This window comes from Convolutriloba macropyga, chromosome 11 (genome assembly GCF_964194025.1).
Source record: "Convolutriloba macropyga chromosome 11, txConMacr16.3, whole genome shotgun sequence".
NCBI lineage: Eukaryota > Metazoa > Xenacoelomorpha > Acoela > Convolutidae > Convolutriloba > Convolutriloba macropyga.
Genome location: NC_134478.1, coordinates 56,576,728 through 56,599,165, shown reverse-complemented (window position 1 = coordinate 56,599,165; position 22,438 = coordinate 56,576,728). Strand labels below are relative to the sequence as shown.

Here is a 22,438-nt window from a genome sequence, read left to right as displayed (position 1 = left end):
AAAATGAAGTAAGAGTTGACCTGACAAAAGGGATAGAATGTTGTAGGAGTGAGGAGGCATTTGTTCAGAGGGTATAATGAGGCAAGAGCTGGGCTGCTAAGGGGGGTTCAATGGTGTAAGAGAGAGGGGGTAATTTGTTCAAAGGGGTAAGATGATGTAAGAATTTGGGGGTAATTTGTTCTGGGGGGCAAAATGATGTAAGAGTGAGGGGGTAATCTGTTGAGAGGGGTCAATTCTAACAAGTATTATTCATATAAATAGACCGCCAAGGGTTGGACAAGCTTTGATGGTCTGGAAGTTAAGGAGAACCAGCTGAGGTACAGAGGTTGAGGGTACAGCGCTAAATATTGAATGGGACATTCTCGGTGCATGTCGCGGGGTTGCAAACTATTGACAATTGAAGTTATTTACATCAGAAAGTTTAAACCGCAACTAAAGAATCGCGACGAGTACTGTGGGCGGGATTTGACATTGAAGTATTAGTTGAAATGCAAAAAAATTCACTTTCAGTGTGACAAACTCATTTTGTAGAATTTGACTCAATGACAAATAAATACTTTGTAAATAATTTTATTCGACGATTGTGAATTAGTTTTAAGTAAACCTGACGACGATGAGCGCAATGTTCGAAAACTTTTTGTCTTTTTAAGGCAAAAAGTTTTAACTGACAATTCCCTATTCTCTGCGACAATTGCATATAAGTTTCTTGTTGCTTTGTAATACTCCCAGCGGTTTCTTTGGCACAATTTAATGGTTGTTTTTGCAACCTTGAGAGAAACGTTCGAACATACTGTGCTATGCGCAGACTCGCACGAGCCATATTGTTACGATATCTAATATGTTGCCACCTTTGTGCGTTTTTGACATGTTGGGTGCTCATTAACCATATTAAATAAAAATAAGACGATTTGAGTGCTTTTGGAGAATACATTTCTCGAATCGAGATATGGGTCTATACTGCAAGGTAACGTTCTTTTGATTTGGCAATTCAAATTACAAAAGTAGCTTAGAATAAATAACGCTCTCTGGCCGATTTAAATCAAAGAGACTTAAGTGTTGAAAACATTGTCTTCAGGACAAGCTCCTAGAGCCTCATCTTCTCTCCAAGCATAGACCCCCTCCACCATAGACTCCAACAGCAGTTACCGAAGTTATACTAAAATGTGGCTTCCTATTTTCTACTCTTAGGTCTATAATGGAAAAGAGCTGACTCCTCGAACCAATGTTAATCATTTAACCAATGTGTTTTAGTGACCAACCGGTGATAACCTATGTTAACATTTTTCCTCTGTGTCGTAGAAGCTGCTGACTTCATATCTGCCAGAGAGTCATCTGGGTTTTGAGTTTTTCAGAATTTGAAGTTTTTCTCAATGCCTATAAAGAAAAGAAAGACTGCTGCAAAATTGCCGAAAACTATATTTGGTAAAGATATCAAATTCAAGTCTAAATTGAAGAAAAAAGGTTCAATAAGATCTGCCCTTTACTTCACCAAAATTTCGGACTTGGCTTCTCTGATGTACTCGAAAGGACCGCTAAAGGCATCAAAAGATAGTTCTGTTTCTGAGCCATCTCTTCCGAAGGCTACTCCCTATCCGAGTGATGCGGCAATGGACTTAGAAAAGTACAACTATACGGTAACTGAATCAGGCCTCATTTGTCCCATTGAAGGAGGCATTCTCGATCAAAGACTCTCGAAAAATTGGAGTGACCCCGAATCGGATTTGACCAAGCCTATTTTGAGTCCTGTTAAATCTCTCCCGGACAGCTCTGAAAAGACAAAAATTAAAGGTTCCAAGAAAAGGGAAATTTATCAGGACACAGTTTTGAAGTACAGGTATCGCTGGATTCCTGGAAGGGAAAGACAGATTTTTCACATTCCTCGAGGACTGACGCCTGTTCAGTGTGTTGCTGTTGAACAATTTTCTCATATAATTCGAAAAATGCCTAAATCCGGAAAATTGTCTGTAAAGATGACAAATAAGCCGCGCAATGAGTGTAAACAATTGATGTACCGCTATCAATACGACAGTAAACAACGTAAAGATGTCGAGTGTTTGATTGATTCAATGGCCGTTTTGAAATTGAGTCAAGTCAAATTGTAAGTATGCAGTCATAACTACGTGTGCAGTGTTTAATTTATGTCAACTAGCTGTTAAGATTGATAGTTTGTTTGTTTTGGGTGACATTTAAGCGATAAGTTACAAGTAACGTTGGTGTAATTACGTTAGAGAATGAACTTAGATCACAGTTTCAACTTAGAGTTTAGTTTTGCAGCGCAATTTTGTTCGATGTTGTAATTATTCTGACTGCGTTTGACCTTCAAGTTGATAGTATTTACCCATTTTTGACTATATAAACATTAAATTTCAGATCTATTATGTAATTTAATCAAATTCATACGCAAATGTGATCAATCGCATCTTTACTCGTTTCGAGTGCATTGAAACTAATTAGCCTGAGTAATGGAGAACGAGTCGACGTTTCGATGGGACTTCCGGAAGCAGCAAATGATTTCAAGCCGAGTCCAGAAGCTGGAGCTGATAGAATATTCCCATCTGTACCTGTGTGTCGGTTCAAACGAAGAGGACACCCAGTTTTGGTTCATGAAAATATACAAACACCAGCCTGAGTTTGAAATTAGTTACACGAGTCATGCTTTGACCAAAACTGAAAAAGAAGAAACCTTAAAAATGATGGAAGGCGATCCGTCGAAAGGCGGAATTTACAGGAAGAAAACCTTGATTCAGTGCTTTGGAATCGTCGGATTTGTGAGATTTGTTGGTCCGTACTACATGATTGCAATAACTAAGAAATCGAGAGTAGCTAATATTGGGCCATACGCGATTTACAAAATTGACGGCGTCCAAATGATACCTTTGGGCTCATTACCCAAAGACTCGACCTTGGCTGCACTCGAAGAACGATACAAGAAATTATTTCAAAGTGTGGACTTGACTGTCAATTTTTACTTCAGTTATAGCTACGACTTAACTCAGACGTTGCAGTACAATTTGACCCCTATAGAATCGAAAACTACTAACAAGTGCGAAAATATTCTGGGATTTAGGCAGCGACCGCGTGATAAATATATGTGGAATGCGTTTCTTCTGGAACCGATGCTTAACTCCGGTCTGTCGAAAGAACAAGTTGACAAACTAGAATGTCTGAATATCAATTCTCAAAACCATGATTGGGTTTTGTGTGTAATTCACGGGTTTGTAAGTCAAATGAAAATGCAAATCGGAGGAACAACACAAAGGTATGATAAACCGGACGAAAGCTCAACTTTGAGAAAATTCTCTTCCGAATTCGCTTTGAACGAATTATATCCCAGAGAAACTAAACGGTCAATGCTTTTGACAGTTATCGCGAGGCGTTCTCGATGCTATGCTGGAACCCGGTTCAACAAACGAGGCGCTAACTGCCAAGGCGACGTTGCCAACGAAGTTGAACTGGAGCAGTTAGTTGCTGATTATATACCCTCAAGTTTCAAAGATGGCCGTTTTTCAAGTTTTGTTCAAATCCGAGGAAGCGTGCCTTTGCTGTGGAGTCAAACAGCGCCGTCGACCAAAAACCTGAGCTTCAAAACCAAACCTGAAATCAGATTCGACTGTGCAGATCCTTGTTATATAACATCTGGTCGACACTTTATGAGTTTGCTTAGTCAATATGGTTCGCCTGTTATTGTTTTCAACTTGGTGAAAAAGCGAAAGAAACACCAAGAGACAAGATTAACTGCTGAATTTCGAAAAGCTATTGACTATCTAAATCAATTTATTCCAGTCGAGCACAAATTGCGATATTTTCACCTTGATATGTCGGCTTTGAGCAAACAGAAAGGGGATTCGACTTTGGACCAAATTATTCACGGTGCTAAAGATATGGTAGATATGTGTGGAATTTTTTACACTGGGAAAAAGAGCTCCAAGGTCGAGGACCAAAGTTACACTCATAACGAGGCACCGGATAAACAACTGCAAACTGGAATCGTTCGTGTAAATTGCGTCGATTGTTTGGACAGAACGAACACGGCCCAGTTTGCTTTAGGTTTAGTAGCTTTAGGAAAGCAGCTTGCGGCTTTAGAAGTTACAAACCGGACTGAATTAGGCTACGATATGCATTGTGTTCGGATGTTAGAAGAGCTTTACGACTCTCTAGGCGATACGATAGCTTTGCAATATGGAAGTAGTTATCTGGTGCACAGAATTGAGGGCTATCGACGTAAATATCATTCGCACAACCCTGGCACCCGATTAACCCCAACAGTTCAGAGCATATCCAGGTACTATAACAACACGTTCTCTGATAAGGAGAAACAGGAAGCAATTAATGTGTTTTTGGGGATTTACAGGCCTTCGGAGCACCATTTAACGAAACCTGCCGTTAGCGTTCTCGCTACTGTTAGACCGTTACCAAACAGTGGTGTTCAAAACTTTGTGGGGCAAACTATGCCTAAGGGAGGAATTCGATACGTTTCTCTAGAAAGGCCAGCGGTTGTTAAAACTGATGATTCTTTGCACGGTTTGCGTTCTTTGCCTCTCTGGGATATGGAATCGGACTATGGTCTGCACCACGTTTTCGATACCTCCAAAAACTTGACCACGAAAGCTAATTTCAGATGGTTCCAGCCCGAAGTTATCAACTGTCTGCCTTATGCTGCAAATGAAGTTTACAAAAGCGAGAATTCTTGCGAGGTTCTCAAATTCTGGTCTAGGGGAGATAATCCAGATTTTAATCATTATTCCGAAAGCCGGTTGATGAAATTGGACCCTGAACGCATGGCGCGGCTTGCGCCGATTGGTAACCAATTTTTCGACTGGTATTTGCAATTCTATCGACCTTTTCGAATCACATTTTTCGACGTTTTACTAAAATTGAACAAACATTTTTTAACAGTTGATCGATTAAAATTACCTCCCGATACTATTAGAGGTTTGAATTTTGATTACTTCAAGTCATCAAGTGTAAAGTATGGTTCTCTTGTTGCTCTGCCTGACATAAGATCAAGTCACATTGAAAACGGTAATAACAGTGCTGAAAGTTCAATTCTTACAGCCGATGAGTTCACGCATATCGAAGCCGATGAATCGAACGATGACGAAAATTCCAGAAGCCGCAATCAAGAAAATCGAAAGAAAAATTTTGGATCTTTAATGGACACTTTTGTTTTCCCGTTATTTAATCATAGTTCTTCAAGAACGTCAGCAGTTTTCGATTTTGAGTTAAAACGCGAATCGCGTGACAACTATTTATCATGTTCGAACTCAAATCTGGAAGAAACGGAGATGTATGATAACTTTATGGAATTCCCAAAATTTGGGAAGCAGCCAAAATCTAAAAGCAAAATTCCGTCCAAGAAAAGCTCGAACGTCGTAATCTCCAACGAATCTTATGGTTTAGAAGTTCGTGAACCTTCGAGTTCTTGTAAAGCAGCGTACGAAAAATATATAAGCATGGGTCAAAAATCCGGCATGTACCCAGCACCAAATAAAACCCAAAGTGAACCGACGAATTTTGGAGCCCGTCAATTTCAACCCCGAGCAAATGCTAAGTGTCCTTCAACGAAATCGGCGATTCTAAATGCGACCTTAGTAGATGATAAAGATACGCCCAGTAGCATGTTTAAAGACAATAAATGGAATTTCACGCCTGGAAATAGCAGCGAACGCGAAGTGTTTTTGTCGAAACCTAGTGCGAGAGACTCTGAAATTTACAGGAACTATGTACAGTTGGGAAAGTATGGAGCTGAAAGCGCTCTTCCAGATAGCAGACGGAAACACGAAGAGTATATTAGGCAAAAGTATCAGTATCCTCCAACAGTTAGGTGAAAGCGAATTAGATCATCCAAATTCACTCCTCGATTGATATTATCGTGTGTTGCTTAATTGGTGCTTTTATAGAGAAATTGTTTATATTTTGATTTAGTTAGATACAAATGTTTTGATTTTTTAAGTGATTTTTTTATACATACTCACGCCTTCATTATAGTAGTTTATAGAATAAGTGCGTATACATTTTAAAAAAAAAACAAATTTTGTGTCAGCTAGTAAACGAAATACAGAGTAAAGCTAATATGTAGACTTTGACCAGACAGGTTAATAGCGCTGAGACCTTTTCAAGTAATGAATGAATACGCAATGCTTTCGTGATCTACAAAACATACCTCATCTATTCTTAAGCTGCAGTGAGTGTCCTCATATTTTTTACAACCATATTAGGGGGGATTGATTAATCAAATGATTTGCTTCGTATCTGACTGTTGCGGAAATTCTTTTCCATATATGCAGCTGGCGTTATTGTTCTAATGTTTTTTGAAAAAGGGAATATAGGCAGACAAAAGCGAGTCATTTTTACCTGCTTTTTTGTAACGGCTGCTCTCCTATCAAAGTCAAGGAAAACTTTACGCCGCCCAGTTCGTTTCAGCGGTTTCAAATCTGTCCGGATATTGTTTTTGCAGTTAACTTTTGTGAACTGTATTATCCCCTATGCTGTAGCTTACCGTTGCATTACTTGATACTCAATTACTCTAGATAACTAATTGCTCAGCTTTGCTGTATAACAAATGGCTTTGCTTCAACTAAGCAAGAATCCAAAATTTCAATAACTAATTAGTCTCAAATTAGAGGTTTTTCAATGATATCTCAACCACAAATGCTAGTGAGATAAAATTTCACAGGGTTATGGACGTTAGGTGGGCCTATTATCTGATGTAGAAATAAACAACGCTTTGTAAACTGCGTTCGTGCGTCGCCCTTTTGTATTTTATACCGAATCTTAATACAGGGGCAAAAAGTTCAATGTCGACTAACTATGTAAGTAAGGATTCAAAAGTGAGCAAACTTGGCAGTGCACAACACTGCCATACAAGTAATCAAGCGAAATCGAAATGAATTGTATTGGTTAAATGATCTTCGAGAAATAAAACAACAATTTTTTTTACCTCAGATTTGAATATTCCGAGTTATTTTAATGAACAACTTTTGTTTCTCAATTGGCCTCAATAGCACCAATACCAAAACTATGCTAGGCTTCGGTAAAGACGGTAACAGCAACTAACTATGTGCTTTGCACAAAGTTTCTCTTGCTTTAGGATTTTTCTTTCTGAGGAACAAAGTTAAAACTGTACAATCACTAATATGATCTACAGAAGCAAGACACGATAACAAGTAATTTACCGCTCATGTAAGTGTCCTTCAATACGCACTGTATGTCAGTTTAATAAGACAAAATTAACGAGTTTAACTGATTTTTGGTAGTCTTCAAGCTCGTTTTATGCTGCTAGTCACGTGAGCTTACATGTCAAACTGAACTGTTAATTGGTTGTAGATCACTGTCGTAAGATTCCCTGAATATTACGACAGTGATCTACTCTGAATTGGTATGAATTACCCGCACTCTCTGAATTGGTATGAAAATGGCAAAATTCATCGAATCTGGCTTACCAAGTTGGGTATCTCCTACTCCGTTTGAGCTGAATTTGTGTGATTGTCAACACTTGAATACGTGGCAATAATAGCGTAGTTCCAGTTTCAGTTCAACTTTGTATGACGATTGCGTTCTAATAATAGTTGCTAAATATAAATGTTGAACAAAGTGAAGAAATCCGTATGGCTTCGAAAGAATATAGCATTACTTTTCGCTTATGCTATTCTAGCTGGCCTTATGCTATTCATACTATCTGGCCTTGAAGCGCTATTTAATTTGGTTGTTGAATTAATAAGCTCAGCCACATGTTTTCTTTTTATGTCTAGGAAATGGAAATGAGAAGCTGGACTAATTTTAGAGCTCCAAGAATTTGGTTTTAAATAGCTGTGAAGGATTTTTTGCTTCAGCACTGCAAATCTATATTGGAGATAATAAGCTTCATGCAAGCGCAGAATTTTTTGAAGCCAATTTTGGCCAAATTAATGAAAGCTCTGTTTTTGAATTCGTATAATTACGTGTAGATAATTGGTATATGCGACAGATTCATTATTAAATTTCGATCCTGCATTTGCTGAAAAGAAGCTCTATCAATATCAAGAGATTTTGTAATAAAAACAAAATATAAAATTATATTGTTATGAAAGTAAGTAATTTGGTTCCCATTGTGGGATTGATCATAAGTTTTACTGATCTGAATGGGACACTTCCGAGGACATTTTGTTCATCCAAGAAAAAATTAATAATGTTTTTTGTGATACATCAAGACTAGATTTCTTCTCTATGGTTTTTGGAGTACAGTTGAAAGAAGTTCGAAAAAAATAATTTACCAAGATTGAATTTTTAACAGATGCGTTTGCTTGGCCCAGTTTTTATTAGCGATGCAGCTTTCGTGACTGAGAGACTGGTGGGCGGGACCTTTTGGTTTGCCAATAGAAATAGAAAAATTTCTTAAGAAAATCTTCAACGAATTTTAGCACGAATTGAACAGAAACTAAATGCTCAGTTGCTTCGTGCACCGTTACTTGCTCAATGATTATACTAATGAGCAGTCGACGGGTAAAAATTTAATCCCATTTGAACGCTATGAAAATCTCGCCAAAGATGTGAGAATTGGTATTCAATTGCTAAAATTTGCTAACACTCTACTCGGATGGCAGGTTGAAAGAAAACAATTAAGCGGTATGCCGACGAAATGTTTTTTTTTACAGATATGCACAAAATACTGCGGATGAAATTGAAAATCTAGAAAAAGGTCTTAGTGTTAGCCGAGTTTCTTGAGTTTTTTCAACAACATCCATGATATCACTTTCAGTTAATGAAAAACTAAAAGAGAGCAGATGGTTAAATGAGCAAATTGTTTAAACGAACCTGCAAGATTTCAGTCAATTTTACCTCAAAAAAGTGGAACTTTCAAAATGTTCTTTTCCATTTCATAATTTGCGGACATTAAGGACTTCCACATGTCGGCGTAAAAAGATGTGTGCATACCCGCCAGAAGTTCTGGCCCAGTGGTGCGAAAACGCTGACCCTATCATACGTCGGAAAATTCAGAAATTAATGTTTTATTAAGTGAGCATATAAAACCATATTAGGGGGCATTTATTAATCAATTGATTTGCTTTGTATCTGACTGTTGCGGAAATTCTTTTCCACATATGCAACTGGCGTTATTATTCTAATGTTTTTGAAAAAGGGAATGTAGACAGACGAACGCGAGTCACTTTTTACCTACTTTTTTCTATCCATGTCTAAGTAATGAAAATGAGAAGGTTGACTAATTTTAGAGCTCCAAGAATTTGGTTTTAAATAGCGATGAAGGATTTTTTGCTTCAGCACTGCAAATCTATATTGGAGATAATAAGCTTCATGCAAGCGCAGAATTTTTTGAAGCCAATTTTGGCCAAATTAATCAAAGCTCTGTTTTTGAATTCGTATAGTTACGTGTAGATATTTGGTATATTTGCGACAGATTCATTATTAAAATTCGATCCTGAGTTTGCTGAAAAGAAGCTCTATCAATATCAAGAGGTTTTGTCATAGAAACAAAATATGAAGGAAATTGTTATCTGAAAGCAATTTTTTGGCTCCCATTGTGGGATTGATCGTAAGTTTTTTCGATCTGAATGGGAAACTTTCGAGGACATTTCGCTTGCTTATCCACGAAAAATAATTAGCTTAATTTTTGTGATACATCAAGACTAAGTCTTTTCTCATGGTTTTTGGAGTACAGATGAAAGAAGTTCAAAAAAATTATAAACCAAAATGAATTTGGCGATAACTCTTTAAAGTTCAGTGAAAATGGTTACCATATTTTGATTGTTTTACTGTTTCGCATTTGAGGTTCTGACTGAGACATGGCCACATAATGTTTTTAGGACTCGATTGCTTAATAACAGAAAATCCATGTTTTTTACCTCAATTTTTTGTTTTTAATTTAATTTCTTGATTATTGAGATTTTGCGAATTCGTTTTTTTCATCTTTTTCACAATGTATGTATTCGCCACATTCTAGCATGTTTCTTTAAAACATTTTCCGAACACCTATAGTTTGTTAAAATTGCCTTTGTTAAATTTAAAATTATCGATTTACCTGCCTTCATTGAAAATTATCGATTTCAACTAATAATTTTTGGCTTTTTCCTTTAAATTTTCTTTTTCTTTCCGTGCAATTGATTTTTTTTCTTTTTAGATGGTACAAAGGTTTTGCTAGCTTCACTTACAAATTTTGAAAAACACTTTTAAAAAATTTGTAATAACTTATGGCCAAATCTTGCAGTACTCAATTTTTCTTCCAAAATAGTTTTGGGAGCCAAGCATTGCTTGACTTTTGCTGCTCGCGTACTTTGAGGTTTTCAATTGGCTACAAAAAATTTGGCTTGTTTTGTATAGTAGTAATGTAATTTTTTTAGTTCAGTTGATTTTACGGGCTATCTCCATTTTTGACTGAATTTTTGCTTTTAGTATTCACTTTAGTAGGAACCAGTTCATTTAAAAGGTAATTCTTACACGAAGACGACTCTTCGAGTCGTTTCTGGAATCTTCTGGCTATGTTTTTTTTGTCGTCATGATTTTACGACCATATGATGTCATAACCACTTCAAATCTGCTTTTTGTTCATTCGCTCATGCTATTTCAACTGAATTGCGTGCGTGACTTCATTTTTCACTCTTAGTAGAGCAAGTTTTTTGTTCATTCGCGTGATTAAATTGGGGAACAGGTGACTTACCGCACTCAAAAATGACTTCCTCACTCTGAAATTGACTTTTTTAAAATCTAATTCATAGAGATAAGTTCAAGTGAGTGTATATCACTGTAATTGAAGGTTATTTAAGAGCACCTAACAGAAGCAGCGGATCTATTCTGTCCGCCTCAGTGTTTTTACGCCCCCCAGGTACAAATTATATGTTGTTATATAGCACGTTACGCTGTAAGAAAATAGCCCGTGCGCCTGGGGGTCATAAAAGATTTATACTCACTAAGCTGGGGGGGGGGGGGGGGCAGCATAGATCCGAAGCAGCAATAAGTTATACAGATTCATAATCAAATATAACATCGCAGTATTTAATAAACTATTTTTTTCGTCTCTTTCTTTTACTATCTTTTTGAGATTACAGATCTGCGGAGCTATAGCGGCTGTTTTCTGAAAATCTGCCAGCTATGTTAAATTAGTTCTCTACATATCAGATTAGTTGAATGAAAGCTATTCTGGTATGCCCAATTGTTCAGGCATCATCGAATTTAATTTCAGTTCGACAAAATAAACATTCTATTTTGTCTACCAAAAAGTTTTTGTCTCCACGTGATCAGTGTTCCTGTTCTTTTTTTCACATTTTTTTCGAATTTTGTTCTAGAGATAACTGAAGGTTTTTGTTAAAGGTGCCCCTAAATGTCCAAACTTGACTTTGTTTTTTCGCAAATTTAGGTGTTAATAGAACCATCTACACCCTGAAAATGGTATCTATCAATTACAATGGCTAGCGTGACTCGCTATTATTAGGCAATGTGGATCTTTTCAACAATTGCCCCCCCTTTGGTACCTAGTAGAGAATTGCCACCCCTTTTGTGCTATACTTTACCCCAATATTAGTTGGCCTACAGTTTAGATAGCCGAATATCAGTTTAAACGCAATTGCGGACCGCTGTTCATGGCCATGCCTCACGCGCTGTGGGATGTAATCCGGAAATCGCGGGTCGGTTATCGCGGCGAAGCGCGCCCATCGACCCGCCAGTCGGAAATTCTTTTCGCTTTGTATTCCAATTCGGCTAATTGCCCTAGCATGGCGCATTTCACGGAAAGTTTAGTCGTCTCTGATTGGTTAATAAATCGCTCGCTTAAGTTCTATTCAAGAATAGGCCCCCCTTTTGCAAAAGGGGGGGGGGGCAATTGTTGAAAAGATCCGGCAATGTCACTGATGCAAAAAAGCGTGTAGGGAGTTAAAACATGAAGCATTATCAAATGTGTAGTGTGCATAAAAAGCACACAAGCTCGGGTATGGGAGAGGAAGCACCAAAGCTTCCGTTTTTAATAAATAGTTACTTGTATTGATTGTACCATAAATGAAGGCGTTTAGTTTAGTAAATTCTGTTTGATTTGAATTCAGTTCTGTTAATTCAGTATCTTGCCTCTGACTTTTGACCTTGGATTTGTATAGGAATGTGTGGGTGTACGGTCATTTCTAGCATTCCATTTCACATAGCTAACCCGATTTATTTCTGCAGGTGAACCGAATATTTCAAATTAGTGAGAGCAGGGGACAGAATTTATCCGCTTATTTGTTATCTATACCTGTTCTACACTTTTGTACTGAACTGAAATTCCCTCCACCGGGGCTAAATTCTTTTCGGTGAGGGTGTTTATATTGGGGGCTTTTCAAATGGACGACGTTTCAAATAGACGACACCAAAATTTTGTATCAATGGACAAAAATAATACATGCAATTAAAATCAATATGCGCTGATAATTTAGTTCCTAGTTGACGGGTCAGTTGTGAATAGATTGATGCGGCGCGCTCACACGTTCCGTTGTAATAGATGCATATCAAGTCACACGGGCCGCTGAGGCATGGCCATGAACCGCGAGAATATGATTTTTCCTTCATTCTTTCTCGTTTAAATTAGTCATTATGGATGCTTGTGACTAAATTGATAAAAGGGTCAAAATTTCAATGTTTAACATTGTTTTCAGTTGAAACAATGTTTTCAGTTGAAACAAAATTCGGTGTCGTCCATTTGAAACTTCGTCCTGATGATCGGTACCCGGTTATATTAGCAAATGTATTTTTGGTAACTTGCACTTTACTTTAAATGTAAAGTAGTACATTGAAAGTACAAAGTCGAATTTGCTCATGTTGCATGTGATTTTGTCCGTTTGTTTGTGGAACATTCACGCTTAAAATATGTGAACATTGTGCATACGTGGCATTTGAATGCTAAATTTGAAATGACGTAATGTCTACTTAACTCGTGCAGCCAATCACAAGCGAGATGCCAGTCGGTTTTTCTAGAATGTTCTGGAAGCTCAATTTAAATGCATTGCTTTGCTGGACACAATTCAATCCAACTTAAAACACGCAGCGTTAAGTTATTAAGAAATTGAAGCGAATTTTGTTCTTTGAATTTGTCAAGCGAGTCTCACTTGAAGAGATTGAAAGAATTCAACATTTTATTCCCGCAATTTGACGTGACTTCTACAAGTAAAGCACAGGTAAGCAGCAATCAGGTTTTCAGCAAATTAAGAACATTAATGCTTCCCTTCCATTTAGAGAATTTGGTAATATGGGAGTTGAAATTGATTAGCAATAAATTGTTAATTCATAGTTGGGCACACTGATCTTGATCAAATCAAGTTTTGGATCTTTTCCGTATGTAACGATCTCTGGCACAAACAAAAAAGATGCGAATTTAGTTTCTAAGATTGGTTATAGATTGATATTTAGAACAGCAAGCATTTTTCCCTTCCATAGTAATATTGATTGAAATTGACTGGCAGTAGTTTAAGTTCTGAACTCGGCATGTTATTACCGTTTCTGGTTTCAAGTATGGAAAGTTATTTTCAGCAGCATATATGGTATAAGTTTGTTTTTAGAACTAAATATGCAAATCTTCGTGAAAACCCTCACTGGCAAGACGATCACTCTCGAGGTCGAGCCTTCGGATACGATTGATAACGTGAAAGCCAAGATCCAGGATAAAGAAGGCATCCCTCCTGATCAGCAGCGACTCATCTTCGCCGGAAAGCAGCTTGAGGACGGTGAGTGTTCGAATCCTCACCTCAATTATGAAGGGGGGGTAGGATTATTGGCACTACGAAAATTGGGCAACAATAATGCTTTGAAAGAGGAAAGAGGTTGCAATACTAGGTGAAAGATAAGTGAGTAATGAAGTCTTGTGGTTTAATTGCCTGATTGTTATAGGACGAACCCTGTCAGATTACAATATCCAGAAAGAGAGCACTTTGCATCTTGTGCTCCGACTGAGAGGAGGAATGCAGATCTTCGTCAAGACATTGACTGGAAAGACCATCACCCTCGAAGTTGAGCCATCAGACACCATCGATAACGTGAAAGCCAAGATCCAAGACAAGGAGGGAATTCCCCCCGACCAGCAGAGACTTATCTTCGCTGGAAAGCAGTTGGAAGATGGCAGAACTCTGTCAGACTACAACATCCAGAAGGAATCAACCCTCCATTTGGTCTTGAGGCTCCGAGGTGGAATGCAAATCTTCGTCAAAACTCTCACTGGAAAAACAATCACCCTTGAAGTCGAGCCTTCCGATACTATTGACAACGTGAAAGCTAAGATTCAAGACAAGGAAGGAATTCCCCCCGATCAACAGCGACTGATATTCGCAGGAAAGCAGCTCGAGGATGGACGAACCCTCTCGGATTACAACATCCAGAAAGAGAGCACCCTGCATTTGGTTCTGAGATTGAGGGGAGGAATGCAAATTTTCGTCAAGACGCTGACCGGAAAGACCATCACATTGGAAGTCGAACCCTCGGATACCATCGATAACGTTAAGGCAAAGATCCAGGACAAGGAAGGTATCCCACCTGACCAACAGCGACTGATTTTTGCAGGCAAACAGTTGGAAGATGGCAGGACTCTGTCGGACTACAACATCCAGAAAGAGTCGACTCTTCACTTGGTCCTGAGACTGAGAGGTGGTATGCAGATTTTTGTGAAAACGCTGACTGGAAAGACGATCACGCTGGAAGTGGAGCCCTCGGATACCATTGACAATGTCAAGGCTAAGATCCAGGATAAGGAGGGAATTCCACCTGATCAGCAGAGGTTGATCTTCGCTGGAAAACAACTGGAAGATGGTAAGTTGTAGATTTCATGTGTAGGGTAGATTTCATGTGTAGGGCGACCCGTCCTCAATCTTGATGTAATTGAGTAGGTTGTTGGGTCTTTCCCATTATAGCCCCCCTCCCACCCCAAGCATAATGGTCAGATAACCTATAGCCCCCCAACCATAATTATACCATAATGGGCTATAATGGGAAAGACCTAGTTGTTGGAAGTTGCAATGGTATATACTGGAATGGGCGAGGGGGGAATAAGTTCGGCAGATGCCATCATGCTGAGTAAATGTATTGAAACAGTGAAACAATTGCTTGTTGCGTTACAGGAAGGACGTTGTCGGATTACAACATTCAGAAGGAATCTACGCTCCACTTGGTGTTGAGACTGCGAGGAGGAATGCAGATTTTTGTTAAGACCCTTACTGGCAAGACAATTACACTGGAGGTTGAGCCATCGGACACCATTGATAATGTGAAGGCAAAGATCCAGGACAAGGAAGGCATCCCTCCCGATCAACAGCGACTGATCTTCGCTGGCAAACAACTGGAGGATGGAAGGACTTTGTCGGACTACAATATTCAAAAGGAGTCTACTCTCCATTTGGTGTTGCGACTCAGGGGAGGAAACTAAGTGCAGTTGACTCGGCTAGAGAACAGGATTGATTGACAACTTGTTCCTTTGCATGGACTGAAGGACTGATTTAGTGTGAAAGACTGGACTTAAGTTAATTGTTGAATAGTTGCTTAGTTTCCCTACAATGTACTATACCTTACTTGTTGATCAATTGTCGATGTCAGTAGACCAAACAGCAGTGGAGAACAATTGGACTTATTATAGCGATCAAAATTTTTTCGTTTTGAGTGAAAAGATCATTTCATCAATGCATTGACGAACGAATCACCATCCCAAAACGTAAACCGATTAAGATAGTGGTAAACGTAGGATTATCAATGATGCATACAGAGATCATGCTTTAGAAACTGCTTAGTATGTCCAATAAAAATGCAATAATGGTGTTCAATTACAATGGTGTTCAATTTTTTCGAATCAAGTCACTAGCTAACAATAGCTACACTGATTCGAAAGTCAAATTTCGCAACGTTTTGCTTATTTATTTTGATTGCTGCAGGCTTAGTAGTTCCGAATACTTCAACAGCTAGCAAGGCATTTGAAAGATCAATTCTACAGACAACAGTTTCTAAAGTTGAACTGGTTTTGTAATGTGATATCAATGTTCATTAACAATTTTTGCGGAAACGTTGTCTCGAATCAAACATTCTTGCATAATTTTTCATGCGGTTTCCTAAGGTCGGTATTAGTTCAGCAATCGTTAAAATGATGTGAAATATAAAAGCCTAAACCATGCATGCAAATGAGCAATGTATAGTTGAAATATTCGATTATTTTCCACGTGTATGTGAAATGCTAGGATTTTTTCAACTGACTAACACTAGCCTATTACTGGGTTTTCGACGAGGTATAAAGTAAAATTTGCTTTCAATTGGTTGTTAACACTTAAAGGGTGCAAATTAGCTGTTTCGATGAACTCTCACAGAATAGCTGAATCTCGTGAACAATACTATAGTAATGGTTACCGAGGGGCTAAACAGCATAGATAACATCAGGAGATGTCTTTTCATTAAACGGTGGCACCTGCAGTAGAAAATGTAAAATTTTCTACAAGGTTCCCCTTCAATGAACTATCTTCTGTTATTTGAAATCCTTTAATTTCAGTTTTACACAAACGTTATGAAAAATTGCTTCAGTATATGTTCGATTCATAGGCATAGCCCGAATGTAATATTCGCTGCGTAATCGTAAAATGTTCTATTCACCTAACAGCAAAATACTGTAGTAATTGTCGCACATTTTTAACTCTGTTACCGCGGATCTCTTCCTCAATTGTCCAAGATTTCAACAATTTTGCAATCTCTGAATTCTGAAATCTTCAGAATCTAATTATAGACAAAAGCTAGCTTATAGTTGGCTACAATTGGATCTGGTTGTATTTTAGGAACGTAGGAAAAGATAGTTTAATAGGCTTTCAGAATTAGAAACAGGTTAAAATAAACTGCTGGCATGCTTATTCGTTTGTTTTGAGATAATTTTCACTGGGTTTTGACATTTGTTTCGGTCACAATGAAATCTAATTCAAATGTTCTTCAAAATTTTGATTCAGATACATGTATATTGCTCTATTTTTTGTTTCCTCAACGCTTTGAAAAAAAAACAGAAAAATTGGGACCAAAAATCAAGCGTACTACATCGATGAACCTCAGAGGGAAAATATTGTCATGATTACCAGTGGTCTCAGTTTTGTCTCTGAATTTTTTTTTGAGGAAACATGCCTCAATTTAAATAAAATTTTGCACAGGTTTAAATTCAAAACTAGAACTACAGGATTCCCAATAAAACTCACTATGTACGATACAACATGTAGCTGATTAGGCATCAAGTTTTTACAGCTTTTAAAGTGTACGTCTCCTATCATTCAAAAGTAAGCTGAAAATTTATAAGGTAAAATCGTCAGCAATAGATACAGATCATCGTAAGTTCATTTGCATTTTTGAACTGAGAAAAACATTCTCAATGGTTGTTAGTTCTTAACGTCAAACAATTTTTGCTTCTTGAAATTTTTGAATATGAAAATAAAATATCATACGCGTCAGTCTTTTGAACATTTTTTGCTTGAGTAAAGCACACCAAGAACATTATCAAAGACTGATAGTTGACGTGATGGTTGCAAAAAGGTTGTTAATCAATTTTATACCGTTTAATTTAAGAGTATATTTCGAAAAAAATGCTGCCAAAAATGCCGAATTCTTGTTGCAAGTTAGTTTTTGACATCTGTATGGAACATTGAGATCTCCTCAGCAGCTTTTTGCAATAGGGTGCGCTGCAGAAAATGTGGAGCTCAAAATTTTTTTTTCAAAGATTTTGCAGTTCACGAGCCAAACAATAATTTCGGATTTGCGTTATGATTTAAGGAGTGAACAAATAAACAAAATATGAATGCATAGTTCAAAAAGAGTTTTCCACTGCTCTGGTTGAAGGAATAAGAATTGACAGAAAATTTGCTGCATGAATCAAATTTGTGCTGAATAATAAAGCATGTCCCATTAATATTCACTTTATTTCAACTTTAAGTGAACAGACTAAAAATGTTTTCCGAAGAAACAAGTCTCACAACCCTATCAAGGAAACACTGAAATCAAGGATAAAAAATTAAAGTTAATACAGACTTTTATAACGGAACCCATGCTTGAGAACGCTATTCGGTTTCTGTTTTCTATGGCAGTACAACCGAAAAATTGACATTGATCGAACAGAGAAAGCTGTAATTCAAAAAATAGAACTATATAATATAGCTCTATTCTTTGAATTACAAAAATTGCTGTCCAAATTTTTTGCCACAAAGCAGTTTTTCTCTTAGGCCTAAATAGCGAGTTTCATATGAACTTTAACGGTGATAAAGTATTTAAAACACTGATTTCCAGAAAAACTGATTCGATAAACGTTTTCTCTATTTCATATAACATAAATCCAGTGTGAATACCTTAGTAGGAATCAAAAACACTATCAAATTACGCATTACAAAAAAATCGGCTGTTAATAAACACTCAAATTTGTTTTTGCTCTACGAACTTTAACTTTTGTGAAGTTCTATTAATACGACTTTTCCATAAAATAAAGCTAAAAGTTGTCATCTGAGGTCAGATTTCAGCTGACTGCAGAATAAGCAATTTCGGAATCATCTCACATTAGTGATGTCTAAATTTAAGTTTGGCAAAAATTTCTTTTGTATGAAGTTCTATGACTACTTTCTCATAAATATAATATAACTAAAAAAATAGTTTCCGATTTTTCCCACTTTTATGAAACGTTTTATTTGTGCTTTGTTTTAACCCTTTTCCTGATTTCGCTTTAAATTTGTTAAATTAAAACTTTCATTTTATTAAAGTTCATAGACGATGAATAGACGATGAATTTTTAATTTTATACTTTTTTGAGTTATGGGGTCAACCCGGGTACCGTTTCTCAATGAGACCGTTCTGAGTATTTTTTCCAGTTCATGCTCGCGCCTTCAAAGAGTCTGAAACTGACCAAGTTCCTGACGAAACCTGGAATCCCCTCCCACCCACCAGATGATGGCACAGAACATCTGGGAACCTGCATCCAGATAAAAGTAATTGAATTATGTACAAAAGAAACAGAAACTCAAGTAGTGTGATAAGTTCCACCTAGGTTACTGACAACGAAGTGAGAGTTAAAGATTTTTAAGATATTTTCAAGATGCAAAATGGCATGACTTGGAACATACATGAAGGACAGTCCGGGCAAACAATTCTTTTCGTTGTAATTTGCGACCCAGTGGTTGAAAAGACGATTGTAAAGGTTGCTTAGCGGCAAATGCTTCAAAATAAAAAACAAAGATTGATTAGCACAATAAGTTTGCGCCAACAAGCGATTCAGAAACATTCAGTACTTCGGTCCGAATTTCAGTGAGACAATGCGTGCGATTACTTATTTTGATGTGGAGACTTTTCTGTTTCTGCAATTAACAATAAAGGAAGAATAGTATACTATTGCGACCATTGTCCAGACCATTTCCCTGACTTTGCCCTCTTATCAGACCGTAGTGCGACCATTGTCCAGACCATCGTGCAACTCAAGCGTTTCCCAGATCATGTATTTCGGGTCGCACCACGCCAGTAGTTTGCGACCCAGATCGTCTCATCAGTCGCGCACCTAAACCTGGTTAACAGGAAAAATATCAAGAGGGTATAAAGCCAGAATCAGATGAATAAAAATTACTATGTAAACTAAATTCAAATGGGCAGCTAAACATCTTAGTGTTGTAAAACCGGTAAATTGTGAAACTTTAAAAACTGGTAAAAAGAACTGGAGATATTGCTATTGAAAAAGTAACACCAGCAGTTAAACAACTTCTGTTTGATTGCAGGATCAGAAAAATTGGTTACACCTACATTTTGTCCCACTTTGCGACCTCATTATAGCAAGGGAAGAAAGTCGCAATTAATCAAGAGCCGAAAGAAAACCGATTAGGTTAATAAGTGTATTAGAAAATATAATATAGATAAAAAAGACGTTTTTGCTATGTTTCAGTAAGTATTGCACGTTTATGCAAATTTTCTGTGCACCTTTTGAAAAGTCGTTTGACTTGAATGTTTATCAGTATGACGAATTAAATTCAGGTTCAGTGATAATTTTTTGGTATCATCTGCGATTGGAATTCAAATTTGAAACCTGGAGTCCCCTTTGGTCTTTTTAACTAGTTTTTTTGCAGACATTCAGTTTTGAGTTGCAGTATCGTATACTGCAGTATCGAAAACAACTTGCGCATTTTTTGCAAGTTTCAAAACCTGGTTCAATAAAAATGTTGGTTATGGTTTAGTTATTTACACGCTCACATTGTTTTTGAGATGAGATATGAAGAAAAACTGGCGGTTTTTTAAATGAATTTCAATCAAAAAGCACAAAATTGGGTTATCAAGAAGCGAGTCACAGTTGATTTTACTTTATGAAAAATAAAACATTAGGGTTCAAGCATTGAATTCAAGAACTGTGCTTCCTGTATATCTCATGCAAACCAAAACCGTATCCAGTCTTACCGAACCCGACCATGAACAAGAAAAAGAAAAACAATGAACCCGTTTCGAAGATCGTTCGGAAAAAGAAAAACAACGTTCAACCGCGATCATTGATCGCAGTGTTCTTAATGACAAGAAAAGAATGGGAACCTAAAAAACCTCACTTGATTAAAAGTTGGAATCGTTTGAAAGAAAAAATTTTGATATGAGTGGACGCAATGAAGACAAAACTGAGCAGAATTTTGAGATTCAATATCAGAACTCAAAATCTAGCGCCTTTTTTACGATTTGACTATCTTTGAAAAAACCTGTTAGAACACAAATGGTGTTGTCGATTCAAAGAAACAAAGTTTGATCTGAGCACATGTCTATAGCTAATTTCTAAATTAAGCAGAAATTGTTGATCTCTCATTCTCGCCAAAATCGTTTTTCATTTCGCTTGAACCAAAATTATGTGGCCTGAAAAAAGTTTCAACTCATAGCGATGAAATGCGCGAACCAGTCTTAAGAAGCATGCGGTAGGAAACACTCGCTGCACTTCTTGTAAATCTTTGTCTCAACCAAGTTCTTGTTTAAAGTAAAGTGTAAAGGCGCAGAATAACGTTTTTTTTCAGACTATTGGCCTACAAAACAATCCATCCAAAGATACCAAACACGTGGCAAAACGTTTGATATGTGCAATTAATGTGTTGAATTGCATTTAAAATTCACCAAAATTTGTCAATTTTTGCAAAAAGTTTATCCATTTTGTAATTTAGAGCCATTTTTTTCAACAGTTTAACACTAGAAAAAAATGCGACAATAGAAAGTGTGCGTTAAAAAATATTTCAATTCAACCAAATGGGCGATGAAAAAGTTTTTCGCCTCCCTCTAACACGATTCATATAGAAACCTAACGTGTCAGCTTGTTTAGACAACTTAAAGTAAGATTTTCACTGAACCAATTTTCTATCGCTACAGTATAAAATCAATTCGATCAAAAAAAACTTAATTTACGGTAGTTCATTCCAAAAAACGCTAGATCAGTTTTCTTGGCAGAAATCTGTCATTGAAGGCGATGACCTGTTGTTTACCGCAAACACATTTTTTCAATGCTTGAAGTTTTGCCACTACAAACTCCTCGTAAAAAAATTTGCTTCACCTTAAGTTCCTACAAAAAAACAGCGTCGATATCCTCTGGTAAAATTATGCTGTGAGTGGTGAGTTGCAATTAGAGTAGAAAATTGCGTTGTAACTTGAACCCCATCTCTTACGATTTAGGGTTTTTTTTTCTGCGAAACCAATTAGCCTGTACTAATTTTTGTGATTGCATTTAGTTCGGCTGGACAAATGAAAACAAATAGGCTGAAACTTATTATCGTCTTTATTATTTTTTATTTATTCCAACTCCCCAACATCAAAATATTCTAACCTTGACTTTAGTTTCACTGGAATTTATTATTTGGCCGTATCGAAATCCATTAATTCTGATATTTATAACGCGGTTACAAACTTTTTCTCATGCAAGATGCATATTAAATTCATGGTGACTCTGAGACTACCTACAGAATATATTCAATATCACGAATACCAACTGATAGATCACAAATGGTGATGTCGATTCAAAGTAACAAAATTTGATCTGAGGACATGTCTATTGCTAGTTTCTAAAATAAACAGAAATTGTTGATCTATCATTCTCGCAAAAATTGTTTTTGATTTCGCTCGAACCAATTTTTTGTGTCCCGAAAATTGTTTCAACTCGTAGCGACGAAATGCAAGAACGAGTCTTAAGAAGCATGCGGCAGGAAACACTCAATGCACTTCTAGTAAAACTTTGTAACAACCAAGTTTTTGTTTAAAGTAAAGTGTAAAGGCGCAGAATAAAGTTTTTTTCAGCATATTGGCCTACAAAAACAATCCAGAGATACCAAACATGAAACAAAAAATTTGATATGTGCAGTTAATGTGCTAATTGCATTTAAAATTCACCAAAATTTGTCAATTTTAGCAAAAAATTTATCCATTTTTTAGTTTAGAACACTTTTTTCAACAGTTTAACAGTAGAGAAAAGTTCAACAATGGAAAGTATGCGTTACAAAATAATTCAATT

The 22,438-nt window shown here is 37.0% G+C and overlaps 4 protein-coding genes across 4 annotated transcripts in view; 2 read left to right on the top strand and 2 right to left on the bottom strand.

Moving 5' to 3' along the window:
* Nucleotides 1-22,438, bottom strand: part of LOC142349475 (uncharacterized) — a 477,119-nt gene that overhangs the window by 240,604 nt on the left and 214,077 nt on the right. The window lies entirely within an intron of this gene.
* The window catches only part of LOC142349478 (uncharacterized), a 254,211-nt gene that overhangs the window by 163,040 nt on the left and 68,733 nt on the right, over nt 1-22,438 (bottom strand). The window lies entirely within an intron of this gene.
* On the top strand, nt 500-5,956 carry LOC142349470 (polyphosphoinositide phosphatase-like). Its single transcript, XM_075401053.1, has one exon. It carries the CDS (start codon nt 2,463-2,465, stop codon nt 5,826-5,828), a length of 3,366 nt encoding a protein of 1,121 aa, XP_075257168.1. The 5' UTR covers nt 500-2,462; the 3' UTR covers nt 5,829-5,956.
* LOC142349466 (polyubiquitin-C) lies at nt 12,971-15,580 on the top strand. Its single transcript, XM_075401049.1, has 4 exons — nt 12,971-13,130; nt 13,512-13,676; nt 13,840-14,751; nt 15,060-15,580. Exons 2-4 carry the CDS (start codon nt 13,520-13,522, stop codon nt 15,362-15,364), a joined length of 1,374 nt encoding a protein of 457 aa, XP_075257164.1. The 5' UTR covers nt 12,971-13,130; nt 13,512-13,519; the 3' UTR covers nt 15,365-15,580.